This window comes from Prionailurus bengalensis, chromosome E1 (genome assembly GCF_016509475.1).
Source record: "Prionailurus bengalensis isolate Pbe53 chromosome E1, Fcat_Pben_1.1_paternal_pri, whole genome shotgun sequence".
In the NCBI taxonomy this organism is placed as follows: domain Eukaryota; kingdom Metazoa; phylum Chordata; class Mammalia; order Carnivora; family Felidae; genus Prionailurus; species Prionailurus bengalensis.
This window is the reverse complement of record NC_057347.1, coordinates 43,225,976-43,246,230: the sequence shown is the minus strand read 5'-3', so window position 1 is coordinate 43,246,230 and position 20,255 is coordinate 43,225,976. Positions and strand designations below refer to the sequence as shown.

Below are 20,255 nucleotides of genomic sequence, written 5' to 3'. Positions count from 1 at the left end.
CCACTCATTCATTGGGAGTTTATTGGAAGGATAAATGGGGGGGGGGGGTAGTAACCGGACATATTTGACATAGGAGATGCTTGCGCACAAGAGCCCAGCGGAGCGCAAGCTCCAGACCCACAACTGAGCAGTTTACTGGGAAGCAGAGCGAGAACAGCCCCCCAGCCTGCCTCCGCTGGGGAATGGCAGGTGTCCACCAGCTCTCCTGCAGCTTTGCTCTGAGGACCTCACGTCCCTACTTCTCCGACTGCCCTTGTCAACGCCTGACTCGATGCCGAAGCCCGCCCCCCCCCCCCCCACAACTATGTTTCCTCGTCCCTGATCTGCGGCAGTGCCTCTGACTACCCTTAGCCTTTTTGTCCGGGCCTCTTCTCCCGTCGCCCTCCTCTTCTGTCTCCATCACCACCGGCAGGGCGCGCGCCGGGGCAGCCCTGGCGGGCAGGAGGGGGCGGGTCCTGCGACCGGAAGCCGGTAGCCGGAAGCCGGAAGGGGGGCCGTGAGGACGTGTTCCAAGGAAGCAAGGGCCGGACCCGGCGGGGCCGGCGACATGGAGCCGCTGTACCAGCAAACGCACAAGTGAGGGCCGCGTCGGGGCACGGGCGGGGGCGCAGCCAGGCTGGGCGAGGCCGGCTCCCCTGGCTGGGGCCTCGGGCGCCCGCCAGTGTGGAGGCCGAGTCCTTCCGCCGGGGCGCTGCCGGGGGCGGCTCGGAAGTTCTGTCTCTGGCGGGATGCCCAAGTCGGCGGCGGATGGAGGGTCCGGCCTGATGGGCGTGGGGACGTTGGGCCGGACGGCTCATGGGATCTTCGAGGCCGCGACTACCTGCTAAGTAGACTAGGTGAAGGGAAAGTCACACTTACAGATTATAAATTGTTTGTCCAGCACCTGCCAACTCACTGCTCTAGGTTGGTAGAGATGGTGGGAGTCAGGGCCCCTACACCTCGTTTACTATTCACTTGGAGAGCCCAGGGACGTCCGAAAAAAATCTAAGGTGTGGCAGGATTGGATGGAGTGTAAATGAACAATACAAACGGGATCTTCTTTAGTTTAGAAAGATCCATCATTGAGCTAAGGTCGTCAGAATAAAAGTTTCATTGTAACTCACAGCTCCTAAATGACGTCGGCCCCAACTCTTGATTGACACTAATCTGTTGTTGCTGCTACACTTTTTTCCCTTTTCTTTTGATTTGGTTTATACTAGAGACCATGATGAAGTGTTTGGTTTGAGTGCAAATATAAAACCTACTTTGTAACAGTTTTAAAACGACAGAATTTGCTCTTACCCTGGGAGCCCTATTCTTATATAAAAATTATAAGGGACGGGTCGCCTGTGTGGCTCAGTCGGTTGGACATCTGACTCTTGATCTCAGCTCACGACTTGATCTCTGGGTGGTGAGTTCAAGCCCTGCGTTAAGCTTCAAGCTGGGCGTGGAGACTACTTTAGAAAAAAAATTTTTCTATCTATATATATGATGGAACTTAAATAATCAGACCTGTGAGTCCATTGGAAAAGGAATGAAATAGAATTATTTTTGTGTTACTAAGAAAGGACAGATCTTTTAGTGTGTCTTTCCCCTGAAGTATTGAACCAGTCCTGGGAGTTCTGGTTCTAGACTTCTTTTTCTGATCTATAAAATGTTAGTTTGGAGCTCATAAACTTTGAGGCTCCTTTCAGCTTCATGATACTGGTGATTGAGTGTCTTAAAAGGAAACACACAATCCTGCGAGCGTCAGCAATTAACTTTTGCAGTTGCAGAAATTAATGATTGAGGCTGAATTGACACAACAGTAACTGAGCATCTTAATTTTACTGGAACTTTGAACCCACTTTGTGGTTATCTCTGGCCATGTCCCTGACAGTACATTGGAATGAAATCAGTACTTGAAAGTTCTGTATCTTGAAAAGTCCTTCTTAACTGCCTGAGCAATGAGTGGGGGAGGGAAGGGAGGTGAAAATCAGAATAAACATTTTATGCTTAAGTAATACTGTATTAGGATGAACTTTATAGATGAATAAGTGGCCAGGCTTCTATTTTTGATATTCAAGTGGTTGTAGAGGTGTCTATATTTGTCCCCTGTATAGTCTAGGATCACTCAGTGCCCTGGACCTTATTATCTCTGGAGATTCTTTTCGGTTTTAATTTTTTAAAAAAATATTTATTTTTGAGAATTAGAGTGTGAGTGGGGTAGGGGGAGAGAGAGAGAGGGAGCTACAGAGTCCGAAGCAGGCTCTAGGCTCCAAGCTGTCAGCACAGAGCCCAAAGCGGGGCTCGAACCCACGAATCGTGGGATCATGACCTGAGCTAAAGCCGGACACTTAGCCGACTAAGCCACCTAGGTCCCTCTATCCCTAGAGCTTCCGATTCAGTAGGTCTGGAGCACAAGAAGCTCTATTTTTAACAAGCTCTCCAAGTGATTTTGGTGAGCAGCTGGGTGTGAAAACTGTTACCTTATCTGAAGACCAGTTTTTCCTTTTTTTGATTTTGCCTTCTGGTGAGAGGCTAAATGTAGAAGCGGCAAGGTGGGTGAGGTGAAAATGACCAGATGGTTCCCACTACTTTTAAGTAAAGCAAAAACAACCACAAATGTTTGTATGATGCCGTAAAGGTTACACGGCAATTTCATATCGCATTTGGATCTATGAGCCTTTAAATAATTGTGATTATTTATTCATGTGTGTACCCTGTTTTGTCGGAGACTGAGGCACCAAGGAGTTAAATGGCTTGTTCCTGGTTCCTCAGCCAGTCCATAGTGGGACCAGAACTTGCAGCCAGTATCTTTTAACTCTAAAACTGTTCCCTGCTCGTAGCGGTCAGAGGCAGCATGGATACAAAATAGGTGTATATGAAAGGATGAGAGTAGTTCCATGGACTTTTAAAAAGCAATTTCATTTCTACAGACTGGATTTATTTGTTTGTTTGTTTGTTTGTTTGTTTGTTTTCAGTCAGCAACAGTGACCTTGTTTTCTTACTATTAGGTCTCTCTGCTTGGTGATGTTATTACCTAAGCCCACCACGGACCCCATGTTGGACAGGGCTAAGACTTCTGGTTTCTAGTGTCCACCTCCCCCCGCCCGCCCGCCCCAAGTCCTGCCTGTGCATCACCTGTTCCTTATTGGCTTCAAGTGTGTTGTCTGAATTCCCAGTTCGGTTTAAAACAGGCTTGCCACATGGTAGTCCCCCCTATGCCATGCTTACTTGCTTTGTTGTTTTGCATTTGATTTCCTCCCTGGCATGAAATGTAGAGATTGGAATCATTTTCTTGGCCGTATCTCTTCTAGTTCATTCAAAGCATTCGGAGCTTAGGTGGGAGAAGTCAGTATTGTTTCCCTGCAACTTTAAAGTTTGTCCATTTTGACTTAGAAAACGGTATAAGCCACCTGAAGGGTGTTTATAGGGTGAGTGTTGCCATCATCTCTCACCCTGTCCTCATAGACTTTAAAAATTGGAAGGGACTGGCAAAATCTTCCATTCCAACTCCCTGTAGTCAGGAAGACCCTTTATAAAACCCGAAGTAGTTCATGTACCCTGTGTTTAAACATGCAGGAGCTCTTTTTCTTCTTCCTTTTTTTCTTTTTTTTTAAGTTTAGAGAGAGAAAGAACACGAGTTGGGGGGCGGTGTACAGAGAGAGGGAGAACCCCAAGCAGGCTCCCAGCTGTCAGCGCAGAGCCCGCCCGACACGGGGCTCGAACCCATGAACCATGAGATCATGACCTGAGCCTACCAAGAGTCGACGCTCAACTGACTGAGCCACCCAGGCGCCCCCCTTCTTCCTTTGCTTGAAGAGAGAGAGTTCATAATTATTCTGGGGTTTTTGTGGGGAGGGGCATGTTGAGCTGAAAGCTACCCTCTTGAATGGGGCTCTTGGTTCTGGCTCTCCCTTCAGGAGCCGCAGTGGAGAATGAGCCCATTCCTCTGCCTATGTCAGCTCTACGTATTTGAAAAGCACCAGCTGCCCCATTTTAATGGAGTTTTTTTTTTCTTTTTTCTTTTTTCTTTTTTCTCTTTTCTTTTCTTTTCTTTTCTTTTCTTTTCTTTTCTTTTCTTTTCTCAGAGGCTTATTATCACTAGCTCTTTTGACCATTCCTCTTCATGACTTGACTTCTAGACTCTTTCCCGGTCATCCTCTTCATCCATCTTCCGTCAGGGGAAGTCTTTAATAGGGGCCTTTAACAGACAGCTCCCAGGATGGAATGCCGCTTGATATTGTACATTGGGGACTTTTTAAAAAAGTCTTAAGTGGGAATGCTTTTCATCCCTGACAAATTTCATCTTACTATTTTAGCCTAAATGAAAATATTACTATTTGTTTTGTGGTACAACATCCTAACCTAGGCTCATTATAGCACAGAGTGATGTGCAAATGTCATCAACGTAAGTTGGTTTGTTAAAAATCTTGAACAAAACGTAGAGCTGAAGGCAGTCCTGTGGTAGAATGCTGGAAATCTTTGCTAGCATCCCTTGGGTACCATTATTTAGCCTGCCATGAAGCCCTCGTCCTTAAAGTTTAAAGTATTTGTCGATCCGTGGGGGAAATGTACTATCTCATTACTTTGACTTTGCATTCTTCTGATTACTAGTCAAGTGGAATAATAGATATAGATACAGATGTAGATATGGATATAGATATAGATATGTTTGGGTTTTCTTTTCTGTCATTTGCTCTTTGCCCATTTTACAAAAGTGCTTTGACTTTTCCTGTTGATTTGCAGCATTTTTTAATATACTCTAGACATTAGTCCTTTCTTATCTGCCGCGGGTATCTTCCAGTCTCTGCCTGTCTTTTTATTTTATGTTTTTAGAGCGTCTTTGGTGTAGACAGGTTTTTTGTTTTAATGTAGTCAAATTGACGAGTCTTGTGGTGTGTGTGGTTTGGGGGACAGTATTGTTTTTTGCCTTGTTTAGGAAATTCTTCTTCAACCTGAAGTCATAGTATTCATTCCTGTATTTTCTCCAGAAAATTTTAAAGCCTTGCCTTTTACATTTGGGCTTTAAACCATCTTCCGTTTCTTTTTGTGTCTGGACTCTATTCTTTGCTCCTGGGTCAGGGTTAGGGTTTGTCTGTCTCCGCACTGCAATGATGTTGTTTTGTTTGGTTTTGTGTTGTTATTCTGGCTTTGTCATAAGTCCTCATAGCAGGTGGACCAGGTCATCCCTCTCATACTTGATTCAGAGTTGTCTTGGATACTCTTTGCCCCCTGCCCCCCTCCCTTTTTTTCTTCTGTTCCCGTTCCTGTCAATACTGCTAATTTTTCACATTTGCTCTATGAAGCTGCCATTGACAACTTACCTCACGGCCTGCGTGCAGGCCTTCGGGAAAATCCTAATTGTCTTCCCATCGGCGTCGCCGTGCAGTCCTCTTGCTGTCTCTGTGGTTACCCTGACCCAGATGTTGGTTAACTCAAGCTGTGTTCCTCCATCTACCTCCGTACCTCCACGTGCTCTACACTATCAGGACCTATCTTACCGGAGGAGCAGTCTGGTCCCTCCATCTCTAGTGGTGATTTCTAGTTTCCTTACGGGGCCGTGGGTCTTACCCAGGTGCGCTCAGACTCAGTAGAGCGCTGGCCTTGCTTCTGGTGCCGTGGGTCATGTTTAGAGTCCGCAGGAAAGCCCTGGAAAAGACAAGACAGAGTTGAAACCCAGTTTGGGCTTCTGGCTTGCATTGGTAAATTTGGGTTCACAGATTGTGGTGCCCATGGTGGAGGCTGGTTGCTGACCTTTCCCTCAAGGTTGGAGGTGATATAGTTGCTCAGCAGACTGCTTTCCTGTGGCTCTGATGTGAGAGACCGGAAGCACCAGGAGCCCGTTGTTGGGGTAGCATAGGCAGTGTTCCAGAACTGATCGCAGGCGACTGCTAGGAAGGGCCCTGGGGGTGACCTTGGTCAAGCCCCGAGGAGCCTCCGGAGAGCACGCTAGGGCCCGCCATCTGAGACCACGCTGGGGAGCCAGGGTACGGTGTCGCATTTCCCAATGAGGTGGCACTCGCCTGGGATTGCCAGGGAAAGGCCTTCACCGGACGGGACATCCCCGTCTTTCAGGACCTTCCTCTGATAGTTTTCTCGCACTGAGCGCCTCATCCCTTCTCCCCTCCGACCCCTACTCGCTTCCGGGCAGGCCCACCTGCTTGTAGTCCACGTGCCTTTTTGCCGATCCTTTTCTTCATCTCTTCCCTCATCAGGTCAAGCTTCCGTCTTCAGAGTGCTCTTTAGAACTCACTTGACGCCACCGGGTTCCGCCAGCTTTCACTCTTATTTTCTTACGTTTCCTTGGCACCACACCACTGCGCGTAGCCCCTCGGCTTCCTTTTTGTTTACACTCACATGTAGTGATGTTGCCCTAAATCTTCTTGGGACTTGTCATGTCTCTCTGGCCTGTCATTCCTAATTACATTGTTTCTCAAGGACAAGGATTATATCTTTCTTGCCCTTTGACTCTCCCTAGTACAGACCAGCGCTCAGCACATCGGGTCAAAGAACAGAGAGTGGGATTGGCTGGGTCCGGATTGAGGTTTATCACTTGCTGTGTGACCTTGAACAAGTTACATAACCTTTCTGGGCTTCGGTTGTCTTATTTATAAAACGAAGATGATAATGGTCCTTTCCGCATAGGGTTATTGACTTTGCAGAATGTCTCCGATGTGGCAGGCACTTAGTAAGCGCCGCCTGTTAGTGTTCTTATTAATATTCATGGTAAAATATTAGAAACCAGGCCAAAACATGTGGCCTAAAGTGCCGCTTAACAAAGTTTACAGTTCAGTGATGCTGTCGATTTAAATCAGTTACACGTTGGCATCAGAAAATTTGTCTTTCCTGACCGAAGCACTGTCGATGACTCCTGTCTCACTCATTTCCTCTCTCTTCGTTTGATAGGCAGGTCCACGAGATCCAGTCTCACATGGGACGCCTGGAGACCGCGGACAAGCAGTCTCTGCACCGTGAGTAATTAACTATGGAGAGCAGAGTCCTTTCTCCTGATGACACGATGCTAATGGGCTGGGTTTCCTGACCGCCTTGCTGCCTCAGGGGCTTAATGATTCCATGCCGAAGGAGTTCTGTTGTTAGGGGTGGACAGAAAAACCCTCTGGCAAAGCCTCTGACTTCTCTCATTGCGCCCCGTGGAATCCCACAGGCCTTATCCCCCATTACCCCTCAACTCACCCTGACAGGGCCCTATGGGAATGGACCTCCTCTCCTCTGTCTTAATCTAATTACCGAGCCCTGGGAGGAATGTACTCCGTACAAATTCAGAGATGTTTAACTGGAATTGGTCATTTCTTCTGAGCTGAGAACTGTGGCTTTTTAGGAGGATTATTCAGAAACGAAGAGCAATATTAATTAGTGTAGTTCCCACACTGTGGTTTCATTTGAGAAGAGTGCTGCTTTTTGTTTTACAGTTTTCTGTTGGCCAGAAAAGGTCCTTTCTCTGAGCTGGCCACAACAGATGCCACTGGTTACCCACACGTTGCTGAAGCCACCCGTTCACCTCCCCGCTTGGCTGTCGCTATGCCCTTTTCTGTTTGCTCATGCCTCCTTTTTGGAGCGTCAAAAGCATCTCTTTTCTGGGTTCTGTGCCCCACCCTGTTCTAATCTAGAGTGCATATGTTAGCTGCTGCAGGTTGGCCTAGGAGGGTCACATTGCTTCTTTACTGTCGTGTCTTTATTGGGCAAGAAGCAATCTGGGTACCTTTTTTTTTTTTGTTAATGTTTGTTTGTTTGTTTATTTATTTATTTGAGAGAGAGAGCACACAAGCAGGGGAGGGGCAGAGAGAGAGGGAGAGAGAGAATCCCAAACAGGCTCTGAGCGGTCAGAGACCCTGGTGTGGGGCTCGATCCCACGAACCGTGAGACCGCAACCTGTGCTGAAATCAGCAGTCGGGCACAGTGGGATGCTTAACCGACTGAGCCACCCAGACGCCCCCCTGGGTGCCCTTTTGGTACACGGTTTAGTTCCTATCCATCTGCTTTGTTTGCCTTCCCAGCAGTCTCACTGTCACATGATTAGAAATGGAAAAGAGGTCATGTTGACTGTTTATCAAGAGGGATAAGGAAAATGACTGTATTTATCATATCTTTACCTCTGTGGATTCTTTCCTGGGCCTTTCCTAGTGATATTCAGTCTATTTTGGGGATTCCAGCATCAGCCTGCCCGTCCTTATGGAAAGCCTCAAGGGAGCTCTTCTCTGTGTTTCACACACTAATCTTCCCCTTTGTGCTTTTTTTTCTTTTAACCTCATTACTGTAGGGAATTCAATTGGCAGCCTTCTTACTAGATATTTATAACTCGTATCTGAGAATAATCTCAAAGGAAAAGAGACCTCATTCTGTTTCAGAAGATACTGCATTTTGCTTAAAATATTTTATTTGGACAACCCAAATATTCATTTTATTTTCTAAAGGCAGGAAATTTATTTGTGCGGATTTATCTGTAGCCTTTTAAACAATTGGCATTGCTGTGACATTAACAGCTACATGTATATATGCGTGTGTGTGTTTAGAACAACATTTACAGAATCAGTATCACTTGAATTTTTTTCCATTATTCAGTACGATATGCGTTTTTCTCCTTTTCGAATGGGTTTCTTTGAATTTATTGGATATGGAAAAAGACATGTTTATTGTATCATTCTAATTTAAGCTCACTGTCTCTTTTCCAGCAATTACTCTTTTTTCTCTTTTGTGCAGTAGTAGAAAACGAAATCCAAGCAAGCATTGACCAGATATTCAGCCATCTAGAACGTCTGGAGATTCTGTCCAGCAAGGAGCCCCCGAACAAAAGACAGAATGCCAAACTGTGAGTGTTGTGACGCCTCTTGTCCAGGGGAGGCTGTCAGATATTCTGAAAATCCATTTACACATTGAAAAACTGAGACTCTGTGAAGATGAAGTCCCCCTAAAGGGCACGGTTTCGTTTCAGTGATATTTCCTCAAAATAAAAAGCCTGTGAGGCTAGGGGCTCAGAAGCCTATGTCTCCTTACATTGGGTCATTTTGAAATTTTGCCTCCAATACCGTTTTCTGGCCAGACCCGTGGCCTTACTTGAAGCCTCCAGCAGCCAGGGAGGTGTGCACTGCCCTCTGGTTCCTGCTGCATTCTTGGATTGAGATGAAATCTTGCCCTTAATCACTTCAATCAGCCGATTTATAATGAAATACTGATCTAACATTTGATACTCTGCCATGAAATTCAAATGAAAACCCTCACCACCTCCAGCCCAGCCCCTGCTCCCAAAAGTTCTTATGAAACTTTGTTGTTGCTTTACTCGAAAGGTGCCCTTGGGCTCCTTCTTGAAAAGCGATATAATCCATGGCAGGTCAGGGAGAGGTCCTTGAGCCTGCTTCCTGTCACCTGTTCCCTGTCATGCATCCAGAATCAGAGACCAGCAGATGCTTAAGTAAAGCTGTTGGGATCTCTTGTGCTACAACCGTACTTGAACCACAAGCCGCTTCTTTATTTTCAACATCAGTGATCAAAATCAGATCATTTTGGTGGGGACAGCATGCAGTGGTGTAGGGAGAAGTAAGGAAGCATCTTTCTTGAATACGAAGGCTGGCTGCTCAAAATGTGCGGCCCTGGGTTTCTGGAATGTAATCTCTGTCTCCATCAATTCCAGTCGTGTTGACCAGTTAAAGTATGATGTCCAGCACCTGCAGACTGCTCTCAGAAACTTCCAGCATCGGCGATACGCAAGGGAGCAGCAGGAGAGACAGCGAGAGGAACTTCTGTCTCGAACCTTCACCACTAACGTAAGCCAGGCTCCTGGTTGGGGGGCGGGAGGGGGTGGGGGGCAGTGTCTACAGGCACTCGGCAGCTCGTCGCCACTGAAACTCGGGTCCTGGAGCTTCATCTTTGTAGGGGGTGTCCGAAGCCGATCGACTGGAAGTAACAGTGGGCTTTGTGCCTTGCCACAGACACTAGACCTAGACAGGGAACCTCCTTCTCTAACACAAAAACCCGAAGTGGAAGCAGTTAAATTGAAGGAGTGGGCAGGGGTGAAAATGACCTGGGGTTGACTGAGAGGTGGAAGTTCACCTGGTGGAAACGGTTTCTGATCAGATAGAGACAGATGATGAGAACTGAAACCATTTGTCATGAGGGGCAGCATTTCAAAGCTGCCTGCAGGCACTCGCCATCGTGCTGTGTATGTGTGTGGTTCCCGTGTCAGATGCCTTAAAATGGTTTTGCCCCAAATCTGAGCAGCAATTTGGAGGAATTCGTTAACAGGTCTTTTGTTTTGGATGGATTGCTTGACTTGAGCCTGTTCGAAAGTGGCCTGGTTGGTTTGCATGTTTGGTTTTTGGGAGACCCTTGCCCCTGCCCCTCGGTCTTAATAGGATCCATTCCTGCACATGGCTGTTGATGGCTGGAGGACACACTGGCCTTTTTCAGGTCCCTTATAATGTATTTCCACCAAGTGAGGTGGGTTTTGGGTTGTTTTGTTTTAACAGAGAGGTTCATTTTCTAAAGAGGTCTTAGCTCTCTAAGCCTGCCATCAGAATTCAAATCAGCCCACGTTTCACAGATGCTTAAGTCTCTCTGCTGTGTCCACACTTGCAGCAAATTTCCCTGAGTGTTTCAGAGTGTGCCTGTGTAGTTTCTGCTTCTCTAGAGTAAGCAGTCAAGTAACACTGATTAACAATTCAGAAGTGTGATGAGGACGTGTTGGAGGCATAGTGGTAGGCACAGCTATCTGTCTTCCTTCCTTCCTTCCTTCCTTCCTTCCTTCCTTCCTTCCTTTCGGTAGTTTCAAGTTTTCATAGCTGCCTTTCAAAAGCGTAATGAACTCTACAACACGCCAAAAGGTGTGTGGGCTTTTGATCGCTGTGGCATTGGGTACTCAAACCTCTTTTAGGTCAGGGATGGTCGCTCAGAATTCTTTTGTTTGCATATCAGCTCGGTGCGGTGCTCTGCACACAGTGCCCCTTAATCAAAGTTGACTTTGCCAAATGAACTTCTTGGCGGTCACTCTGTGAGCTGGAACTATGATATGTTTTTCTGAGTGATAATGCCCAATTAGGTCTACCCTTTCAGGCGGAAGGGTAAGAACGATTTGTATACAGAAGGCACTCAATAAACGCTTGTCGCATGAAGAGAAGCCTCTCTTTGATTCATTCAAACACTGGAGTCTTGTGACCCACGGAGCATTAGCTGTATGCAGAACATTGTTGAAGATGCTGAGAGTAAAGCTTGTGAAAAAGTGAAAAGCTGTGGTCCCCGCCTGCTTCTCGAAACGCTCCCGTGTTAGCAGGGGGCACTGAGAGCAGGTGCATGAAAAGTGATTCTGAACGTATGCAGCAAGGAAGAGGTGGTTGAACCTCTTCGTGGTGATTGAAAGAGGGGAGAATGACCGTGCATGGCAGAAGAATGTGCGATTGTCGGGAGGCGGGAAAGAAGGGAACTATGGCCAGTCCTGACTGCCTTCTGTATCCAGTCCGCTTCGGGTGTAAACTTAGAGCCCTGAGGCCAGTCTCAGTGTTTCTTCCCACAGGATGGTTAAGAGGGCCGGCTCTGCACTCAGTAGTGAGATGCAGGCCCCGCTGGACTGAACAGCTCTGCGTGATCTTAGACCTCTCTGAGCTTCAGTTTCTTCACCTCTAAAATGGGGATAGTACAGTAACTGTGTTATAACGTTAGGATAAGGATTAAGTGAGCTTAGGGTAATGGGCATCAGGGTGGAAAGTACTTGATCGGTGTCAGTTTTTTTCTTCCTTCATTTCTTTACAGCCCTTTCTGGACCGCTGAGGAGAATTGTCCCATCCCGACTACCCATTAGGCCTTCGTCTCCTTTGTCCTTAGTCAGACTCCGTCTAAGTGCAGCGACAGCTGTAGATAAAACAGCTGCAGAACAAAAGCAAACCTGTAATACTGTGTTAAGGGAAAGCCAAGGAAAGGAACATTTGGAACAAGCTAAGTTAATAGGGGAGTAGTCAGAGAAAGCCTTCAGGAGAAGCCCAGCAAGACCTTGCAGGACTGATGTTCCTTCTTAAGTGGTGGTCATGGTGGAGAGGCAGGAATTCACAGGCCGTGTGTATCTGGCTGTCTCTCTGGCTTGGCCTTGGCCGACAGGCGGAGCAGTCAGACCCGCTGGGACCCCAGGAGCTGACCAGGCGGCAGAGCTAATCCTGTGCCTGCGTCTCTTTCACAGGACTCTGACACGACCATCCCAATGGATAGCTCGCTGCATTTCAACTCCTCCCTCCAGAAAATTCACCATGGCATGGACGACCTCATCGGAGGCGGGCACAGTATTCTGGACGGACTGAGGGCCCAGAGACTGACCTTGAAGGTGGGGGCTTTTCTGGGGGACAGGGAGGAGGCCCTTCGTTCTGGCCTCATCCACCAGTTGGGTACCCGCGTTGACGTCTTGGTTACGTATCCTCGCGTTTTGTTATTTTGGTGGTGAGACAGAGCCCTGAGTCTGGGGTCCTTTCTTTTGGAGCTGAAGTATGAGGAGTCCACAAGTGACCATCTTCCCTTCGCCCGCAGCTGCTACTTGTGCTTGCAACGAGCCATAATTTGGCATCACTTGGTATCTGGGTCTTTTTCCGTTTACTGAACTTACCATGAAAGTGGCTGCTACGATAGGCACCAGTAAGACCAAGAAATCCCACAACTGCCGAAATTACAGAATGCACGATCCTGAGAAGGCACACGTGGCCACACGTGGCCCCTCGCCCTCACGTGGTTTCCTGGAGAGCCCCTCCTGCCGACCACCTGATAGCCGAGACCTTTTGTGCTCTTGTAACTGAGCCCCTGTGGGCGGGGCCGGAGGGCTGCCTGGGTTGACTAGCCGCAGGCACAGAAGGGTTTCTAGAGCATCTGGGCTGGCCCGTAGCAGCTGCCCTCTCCGTAGTCCCAGGTATTCCTAGAAGCCCCGCCCCACTGGCCGAGGCTCAAACCCCCTGGGAGTGGTTTACAGAAACATTACACAGATTCTGATGTCAGTCATGATGTTTCAGCCTCAGCCCTTTTCCTGTATCAGCTCTAATGGATAATGGGGTGTGGGCTGTGCCTATTATCAGGGTGTGGTCCCCTGTGAACGCAGCACTCCCAGCCACTGAGCTGTGAGAAACAGTCACTCGGAAGTGTGAGATTTATCTTAGTTTTTGTTGGACCGCGTTGAGCCCGTCAGCCCCGCGGGACTTCAGTACATTGCTGCACAGCCCCTGCCGTCGTCACCAGGGAGAAGGTCAGGCAGCCCGCAAGTGACCCTCACGCCCTGCTGCCGGCCGTGGTGCTTCTGGTGGTCTGGAAGTGTGTCTCCAACAGCTTCGCGGGTGCCCCTCTTTCTGAACGCCCACCTGCCGTAATCTGAACTGATACGTGATGATTAATCTGCCCTTTCTTTAGAAAATTGCCCATATCTCGGGAAAACAGTAAAACCCTTTTAGGACAAGCCTCCCCGTGTCGCACTGACGTCGACCCGGTGGGGGGTTAGAGCTTATTGCGAAAGCGAATGTTCGCTTCCTATCAAAGTCTGATATCACTGCGGAGTCTCAGCAGCATCTGCCCCTGTGCTGTCCCCAGGAGGACGCGCAGGGCAGCCCAGTGAGGCGGTTGGGGTCGGAACGTGAGGTTTCTAATTCAGTTTCCTCTGTACACCTGCTGCTACCTACCCGCCTTTTGGTCTTGATTCTCTCCATCCTCCTCCCACCCCACTCCTGCCTAAACCATTAAAAGGAGTGAAGTTGCTGGGCCGTGGCTGGGGGAAATTTGTGGCTGGAAAGGAATACATTTTTTGAAATTTATGTTAATTTTCAGGTGATTTTAGAAGCTGGGTACTTGTATTACATGCAGGGATGAAATAATCTGCCTTCAGAGCTAAGCAGAATCTTTTTTTTTTTTTTTTTTAGAGTATACTTATAATTTACTTAGGGTGTGCGTGCAAGTAGGGGAGGAGCAGAGAGAGACAGACTCCCAAGCAGGCCCCGAGGTGTCAGCGCAGAGCCCGGTGTGGGGCTCGATCTCACAAACCGCGAGATCGTGACCTGAGCCGAGATCACTAGGCGGACGCTTAACTGATTGAGCCACCCAGGCGCCCCAGAGCTAACCAGAATCTTTAGCAAGAGCCTAAATTTCACCATCACTGTCGTTGCAAAAACATGTCTCTGGCCTCCGCTGGCAACGGTAAAGTTTGACCTGAAAGATCTCTTCCGGGGAGGCTTGTTCGTCACTGGGCTGAACCCAGGGTTCGAGTGCCTGTCCGTGATGCCTCGTGCTGTTTTCACTTCTGCCTCTTCTGTCTTGCTCGTTAATGTGTTGTTCATTTAAAAACTGAATGTGGGGCATTAGGTTAGATGCCGTCCATCCTGATGGGCCACGTGTGTGGAAGCGAGTTGGGGTCTGCCCAGCATCTGTTTATACTTGCCACTTCGTGAGCAGTCAAGTGTTCTTAAGAACAAAAATTGGAAAGCAGAGAGGAAGGGCAGGCTGAGTGCTGTGGGCTGTTGATTTAGGAGTAAAATACTCTTTTGGTCTTGATGGCACGTATACAAGGGGTCATTGCGTTGGTGACGGTCATTCCACGTCACCCGCTTCAGACCCTCTCGCGAACATGGACATTGACCCACACGTTAGACGCAGCAGAATCCCACTGTGTTCCACACAGTGAACGGGCCGATAGCCAGGATTTTGGGGTCAGGGAGCAGAGGAAAAGTTTTCTGAGGTTTCCTTTTTTAAAAATATGTAAAACATTCTCATTTTAAAATTTTCTCTTGAGGTGTAACGTACATACGGTAGGCGTCCGGATCTAATTCGTGCGGGTCCTTGAATTTGGACAGATGCATATACCTTTGTGACTCACACTGCTGTCAAGACGTAGACCATCCTCGTTGCCCCCGGACAATCCCTCATGCTTTCCCAGCCAGCCTGCCTGCCTGCCTTCCAGGCAACCACCGTTCTGATTTATCTCACTGTAGAGTAGCTTTGCCTGTTAGTGGACTTCATATAAATGTATTACCAAGAGCAGCTTCTTCCTCTCAGGAATGTTTTCCAGGCTCATTCATACTGTTCCAAGTTGGTAATTAGGTCCTTTTTATTGCCAAGTAGTATATCCCATTGTACAGATACACTATAAGTGGTCTATCCATTCTCTGGTGGATGTACACCTGGGTTGTTTCATTCTGCTGTGTTTTCCTTTCGAAGCTTTATGTTTAATTCTGTGATCCATCTCAAATTAATTTTTGTGTATGATATGAACTGAGGATCTTCTTACAGACATGTGTATGGTACATATGAGACATGTATGTATATGTGTCCACGATATATATATATACCAGGGTCCATCATTCCTGCACATTTGTGGAAAAGGCTTTTCTTTCCTCCTTGCTTTGCTCCAGTACCTTGATCAAAAGTCATTTGACCACAGAGTGGATTGATGCTGCTTATGCTTTTAGGTATGACCAAGAGACTGTCTCTAGGAGAAGTCCCATTCCTTGGCAAAAGGAGCTGACCTTTGTGTTTCCTTCTTTTCTCGTCCGCTCCAGGGGACTCAGAAGAAGATCCTTGACATTGCCAACATGCTGGGCTTGTCCAACACCGTGATGCGGCTCACTGAGAAGCGGGCTTTCCAGGACAAGTACTTCATGATCGGTGGCATGCTTCTCACCTGTGTGGTCATGTTCCTCGTGGTGCAGTACCTGACATGAGCCAGCCCCGCCCCGCGGCTGAGCGTCGTTCCCACCGTGCGAGAGTCTGTGTGAGTGTGTGTGCGTGAAAGAGAGAGGGGGGCCCAGAGGCTGCCTTCTTAAATGTATGCCCTTCTTAACTGTGAAGACCACTGGGAGTCATCGTGATCTGTAACGTAGCAGGCGTTTCAGACCTGCTCTGTTTCCTGTAACACCTTGGAGGGGAAGCGAATGCTACCAAGATGCATGGTCCTAAGGAAATGAGAGTATCTCCTCTCTCTCTCGCTCTCGCTCTGTCTCGCCCTCTCTCGCCCTCACTAGGGGTGGAAGTGATGTAAGGGTAAGGGGTGAAGAAAGAAGAGGGAGGGAAAGAATGGTTTTGCTGTTCTTGTCCACGTAGCTGATGCTCGCCCAGGGAAGGCTTTCAATAGCGAGCCTTGCACATAGGACCATTCACTTTGGCATCATTTGGCCTCTCTGGCTCCTCGCGGATAACCCAGCGCAGAAGCCAAAAGGAGGGGAAAGAGGCCTGCTTTCCTGCGTCATTATAACAGATGGATTTCCATGGTCTTGTGCCCCCTCCCCCCAGTGACATGCAGATGACTAATTGCTGGTACTTGTCACCCTTCCCTGGAAGCCACTACCTAGAGGAAGCAGAGGCACCGATGCCACTGCAGACAGCGAGTAAGATTTTCCACATTAGGGCCGTTGGGTGTTTCTCCTTCTAAAGCGAGGCCAGTGTTATTCCCTGAGAGTGTTCAGTCTTGAGGCTGAAGACCCCCATCACTGATTTTTTTCTCAGCGGTGAACAGAATGATTGGCTTCTGTGGTTCTAGGACTGGCCTGGCATCCTGCCTGGGCTCTGGTGGGCCTTTGGCCCGGAGAACATTGCCGTGATGTGTCCATTACAGAATCTCCTCTAGTTTTGGTGTCTGATGCTTTGCTCTCTTTCCTCCCCTGAAATCCATTAGCAGCTGCCAGCCAAGCCCCCATTCCACCCAGCCGGTGTGGGCTGACACCACCCTGGAGACGCCCCAGGTGTCCTGAGAGTCTCTGATCTCAGGGACCAGGGACTTTTCCCTTCTCTGACCAACCCCAGATTAAGGCTGCACCAGTACCTTGTGCGTTGTGGAATTTATCATAAAGCCAGCCTCTCTGTTGCGATCGAGCGCTGCTAATCCTAGAAAGACTTGGTTAGCATGTGTTTTCATCTGTCACAGGCCCTACAGCTGTAGGCTCAGTGGCCTTATGGCAAGACAAAACAATCTCAGAATTTCCCAGAAGAACTGGAAACCTGGTCAGTATTAACTCCACCTGTGATCGTCGTGCTCCGCCTACTTCGTGTGTTTATTTTTTGTCACTTGGACTGTCTTCGGTCTTCTTTCCCTTTTCTGTGTGTCCCATCCCACCTCCCTTAGTTACTTCCCACCTGTTGCTGGAGCAATATTGGTCTTTTCTGGCATACCTTCTGGTGAACGTTTCTTAATGGTCGCAGATCTTTTAACGGGACTTTCCTGGGTGCTGATTTCACACTTGGTGGGCTTTCTGTCGCTGCTTCCCCTCTGGGCTGAACAGGGGCCGTGGCTTTCCAAGGAAGGGGTAATCTATGACTCCATCATGAAAGGATTGAGGGCCTTGCCAGAGTGAGAACGGTGGACTGAAGGGTATACAGAGGGGTCAAGGTGTCTTCCGACCTAGGTCTGGCTTTGGGGAGGTGAAACTTCCATCACCCCTGGCACCCCTGTCAGCGCAGGGATCTCTGCAGTCCATAAAAAGGGTTCCAAAAAATGGATTTTTAAATTGCGCAGACCCGTTGTCCTATCCCCTGGGCATCTGAGGATCCTTCCAGAGATCCTATTTCAGAGGAAGGTGTGTGTATATATATACATACACACACACACACACACATACATATTTCTGTATATATACACATATACGTATATATATTTATATACGTATATATGTATATATATATAACGTATATATAAATATATATACGTATATGTGTGTGTGTGTGTGTGTATATATATATATAAATACCTTCCTGTGAAGGTATATTATATATATATGGAGCAACTAAGCCATGTGGGCCTGAACTCTAGGGGGCAGAAACTAGCACCCCGCCCTCCATTGATTGATGTGATCTATCTATTTGTAGCATATATCAGTGTATTTCCACACTTGTCTTTATAGCGATTGCTGGTCTTGATGAACCAGGAGAAGGCTTTCTATCCTGCTGTACCTTCAGAGCCATTCTCCCTGCTTTGTAATGAAAGTTATGCAGGCAATTCGTGGGTCTTTACCACTTGGGGCTAGGGAACAGCAGCCAGTGTGTCTGGAGATGGCCTGAGCTGACTTTCAGTGTCCTGTGAGAAACATACCTCGGCCTAACGGGGGTTCTACTGTTTCTACAGCACCAACGCCCTCCCTCTCCCCTACCCGCCCAGAGTGTAGGGAAGGGTTCCAGGCCAAGGAAAGAGCACCATCTAGTGGACCTGGGGTGAAGTCTTAGGTCATGCTGGTGCAAGAATCTCCGGTGCACAGCATCTGTGACCTTGTGCAGGATTTGGGTGCACCTGTTGCAGATGAAGACAGGTGGGTTGTCAAGGAACTTGGGAATATCTTCATTCCATGGAAGTTTCCTCCAGATATGACCACCTTAAGAAAGACCAAACTCAAAAGACCCCAGTAAGTTGGGGAGTCTTGATTTTATAGGAGGCTTCACTGCTGGGTTTTTACCAGTCTTTTGCCCTAATGAATTTAAGTGGGTGTGAATTGCAGATTTGGAGTTACACCCATTGTTTTGGAAACACATAAGTTAAATAAAGTTGAGAGTTATTTTATTTAGGAAATTCTATTTTGTAACTAAAACAAATGTTTTTTTGTGTCCAGGCCAGAGATTCTCAAACACTGCTCCATAGCCAGGGGCTAGGCTGGCTGCCTTAGAAGCAGCTGGGAAACTTTTTAAAAATTAGATTCATGGGCTTATCCCAAACCTAATTTTTTATTTTTTATTTTTTTTAACGTTTATTCATTTTTGAGAGCATGGGTGCAGGGGGCAGAGAGAGAGAGAGGAGACCCAGAATCTGAAGCAGGCTCCGAGCTGTCAGCACAGAGCCCGACGCGGGGCTCGAACTCACAAATGGTGAGATCATGACCTGAGCCGAAGTCAGGCGCTTAACCGACTGAGCCACCCAGGCGTCCCCAAACCTTTTAAATTAGTGTTTTTTTGAGTCTCTAAGGTAATTCTGATGTGTGTATTTTCTTGTCTTTTAGACAGAAGGCTTTTGTCTTAAACATGATATCATTTGAAAATCTACGCTTAACTAGCTGGGCATATATATGTAAGAGCAAAACTTATCAAGTCCAAAATAAAGTCTTACTTGTTTATATCCTATCTGATTCCAGAAAAGATTTGAAGAGGCTTATAGGAAGTAACTAAAACAGTGAAATAGGAAGAAATAAGGACCAAGGACAAATCAGAGCAGAATGTCATTACCAAGAAAAAGTAACCCAAATGCAAGTCATGAAACCCTTTCAAAACTGTTCTGGGCTTAGTTTTGAGCCCCAGCAGCTGAAGCAAAGAGAAACATGGTCTGTTACTGTCTAACTGGGGGATTGGGGGTGTCCTTTCCTCAGAGGAAAACCCTTAATACCTCTTGCTTGTCTGTGGCCCTTCATGGAAGTCAGGTATGATTAGTCTCCTGGGCCGTCCCTCTGCCCTTCACAAACCCTCTGAATCAGGTTCTGTGTTATCCCCATGGTACAAGTGGCCGAGTTGTAGTGACTTTCTCTAGGCCCCATTGGGAGTCCTGGAGGAGCCTGCTGTCTAGCTTCATAGCCCAAGCTCATAACCATAGCACTGAGGTGCCTCCCGTGCCCGGGATGAGGGGCAGGAGATGGAGGGCGGTATGCCTGGATTGAGTATAGGCTGTAGGGCACTTGTGCCTCACCCAGCAGGTTCTCTGCCCTGAACTATTTTCCTAATTGAAAGAGAGATTTGTGGGGGAAGCTTCTGGAGGTGGAGGATGGGAGCTGGACTCAAGCATTGCCGCTAGGGGGCGACATAACCCCATCTGTGGCTGGTCGGCCAGAAAACCGCTCGGTGCCAGAGGCCTGGCTGATTTGGAAGAGGAGGAACCCGCTGCAGGCTTGAGTCGGTTCCTTTTAGATGCAAAATTGCCTGTGAATCAGGCTCTGGGCTGTTCCTTGAGGCTCTCAGGAAAAGACTGAACGACCTGAAACTTGTTAGTTCTGATTTTCAGACTCCCCTTCTGCCTCGTCTTTCCCTCTGCATGTGGGCATATCGCACACAAGCATGGAAAACGTTTCTCAAAGTGTGTGTTCATTCCTACTCCCCTTTTTGTGTCCTTTCATTTCACATGGCACAGTGGGGAGGAGGAGGGAGGTGGGGGGGGGGCTCTAGTGCAATTGGTAAGTTTCCTGCTGGAGGACCCCTCTGAACAGGTCCTCCAACCTTGGCTTTACATTGGAACTCCTTCCGGAGCTTTTAGAAATACCCATGTGTGGGTTTTACCCTGATCTATTCTGATTTCATTGGCCTGGGGCGCACCCTGAGCATGAGGAGTTTTAAGGGTTGTTCCAGCGATTGTCATGTGTAGACAAGGGTGA

The 20,255-nt window shown here is 47.9% G+C and overlaps 1 protein-coding gene across 11 annotated transcripts in view; it reads left to right on the top strand.

Annotated features, from left to right (window-relative positions):
* Window positions 1-448: 448 nt before the first annotated feature.
* Window positions 449-20,255, top strand: part of GOSR2 (golgi SNAP receptor complex member 2) — a 68,121-nt gene continuing 48,314 nt past the window's right edge. For 4 of the 11 annotated variants that reach the window (XR_006297934.1, XM_043584839.1, XM_043584847.1 and 1 more), the window contains exons 1-2: window positions 8,686-8,791; window positions 9,611-9,743. Coding sequence is in view for 10 of the 11 variants with exons in the window: in XM_043584839.1 (XP_043440774.1) it covers window positions 9,631-9,743 (113 nt within the window). In the remaining variant the exon portion in view is untranslated. Of the gene's footprint in view, window positions 577-754; window positions 837-6,870; window positions 6,936-8,682; window positions 8,792-9,610; window positions 9,744-12,142; window positions 12,284-15,482; window positions 19,021-20,255 lie in introns of those variants that run through there. The other 7 variants (XM_043584841.1, XM_043584840.1, XM_043584846.1 and 4 more) reach the window with 7 other exon arrangements.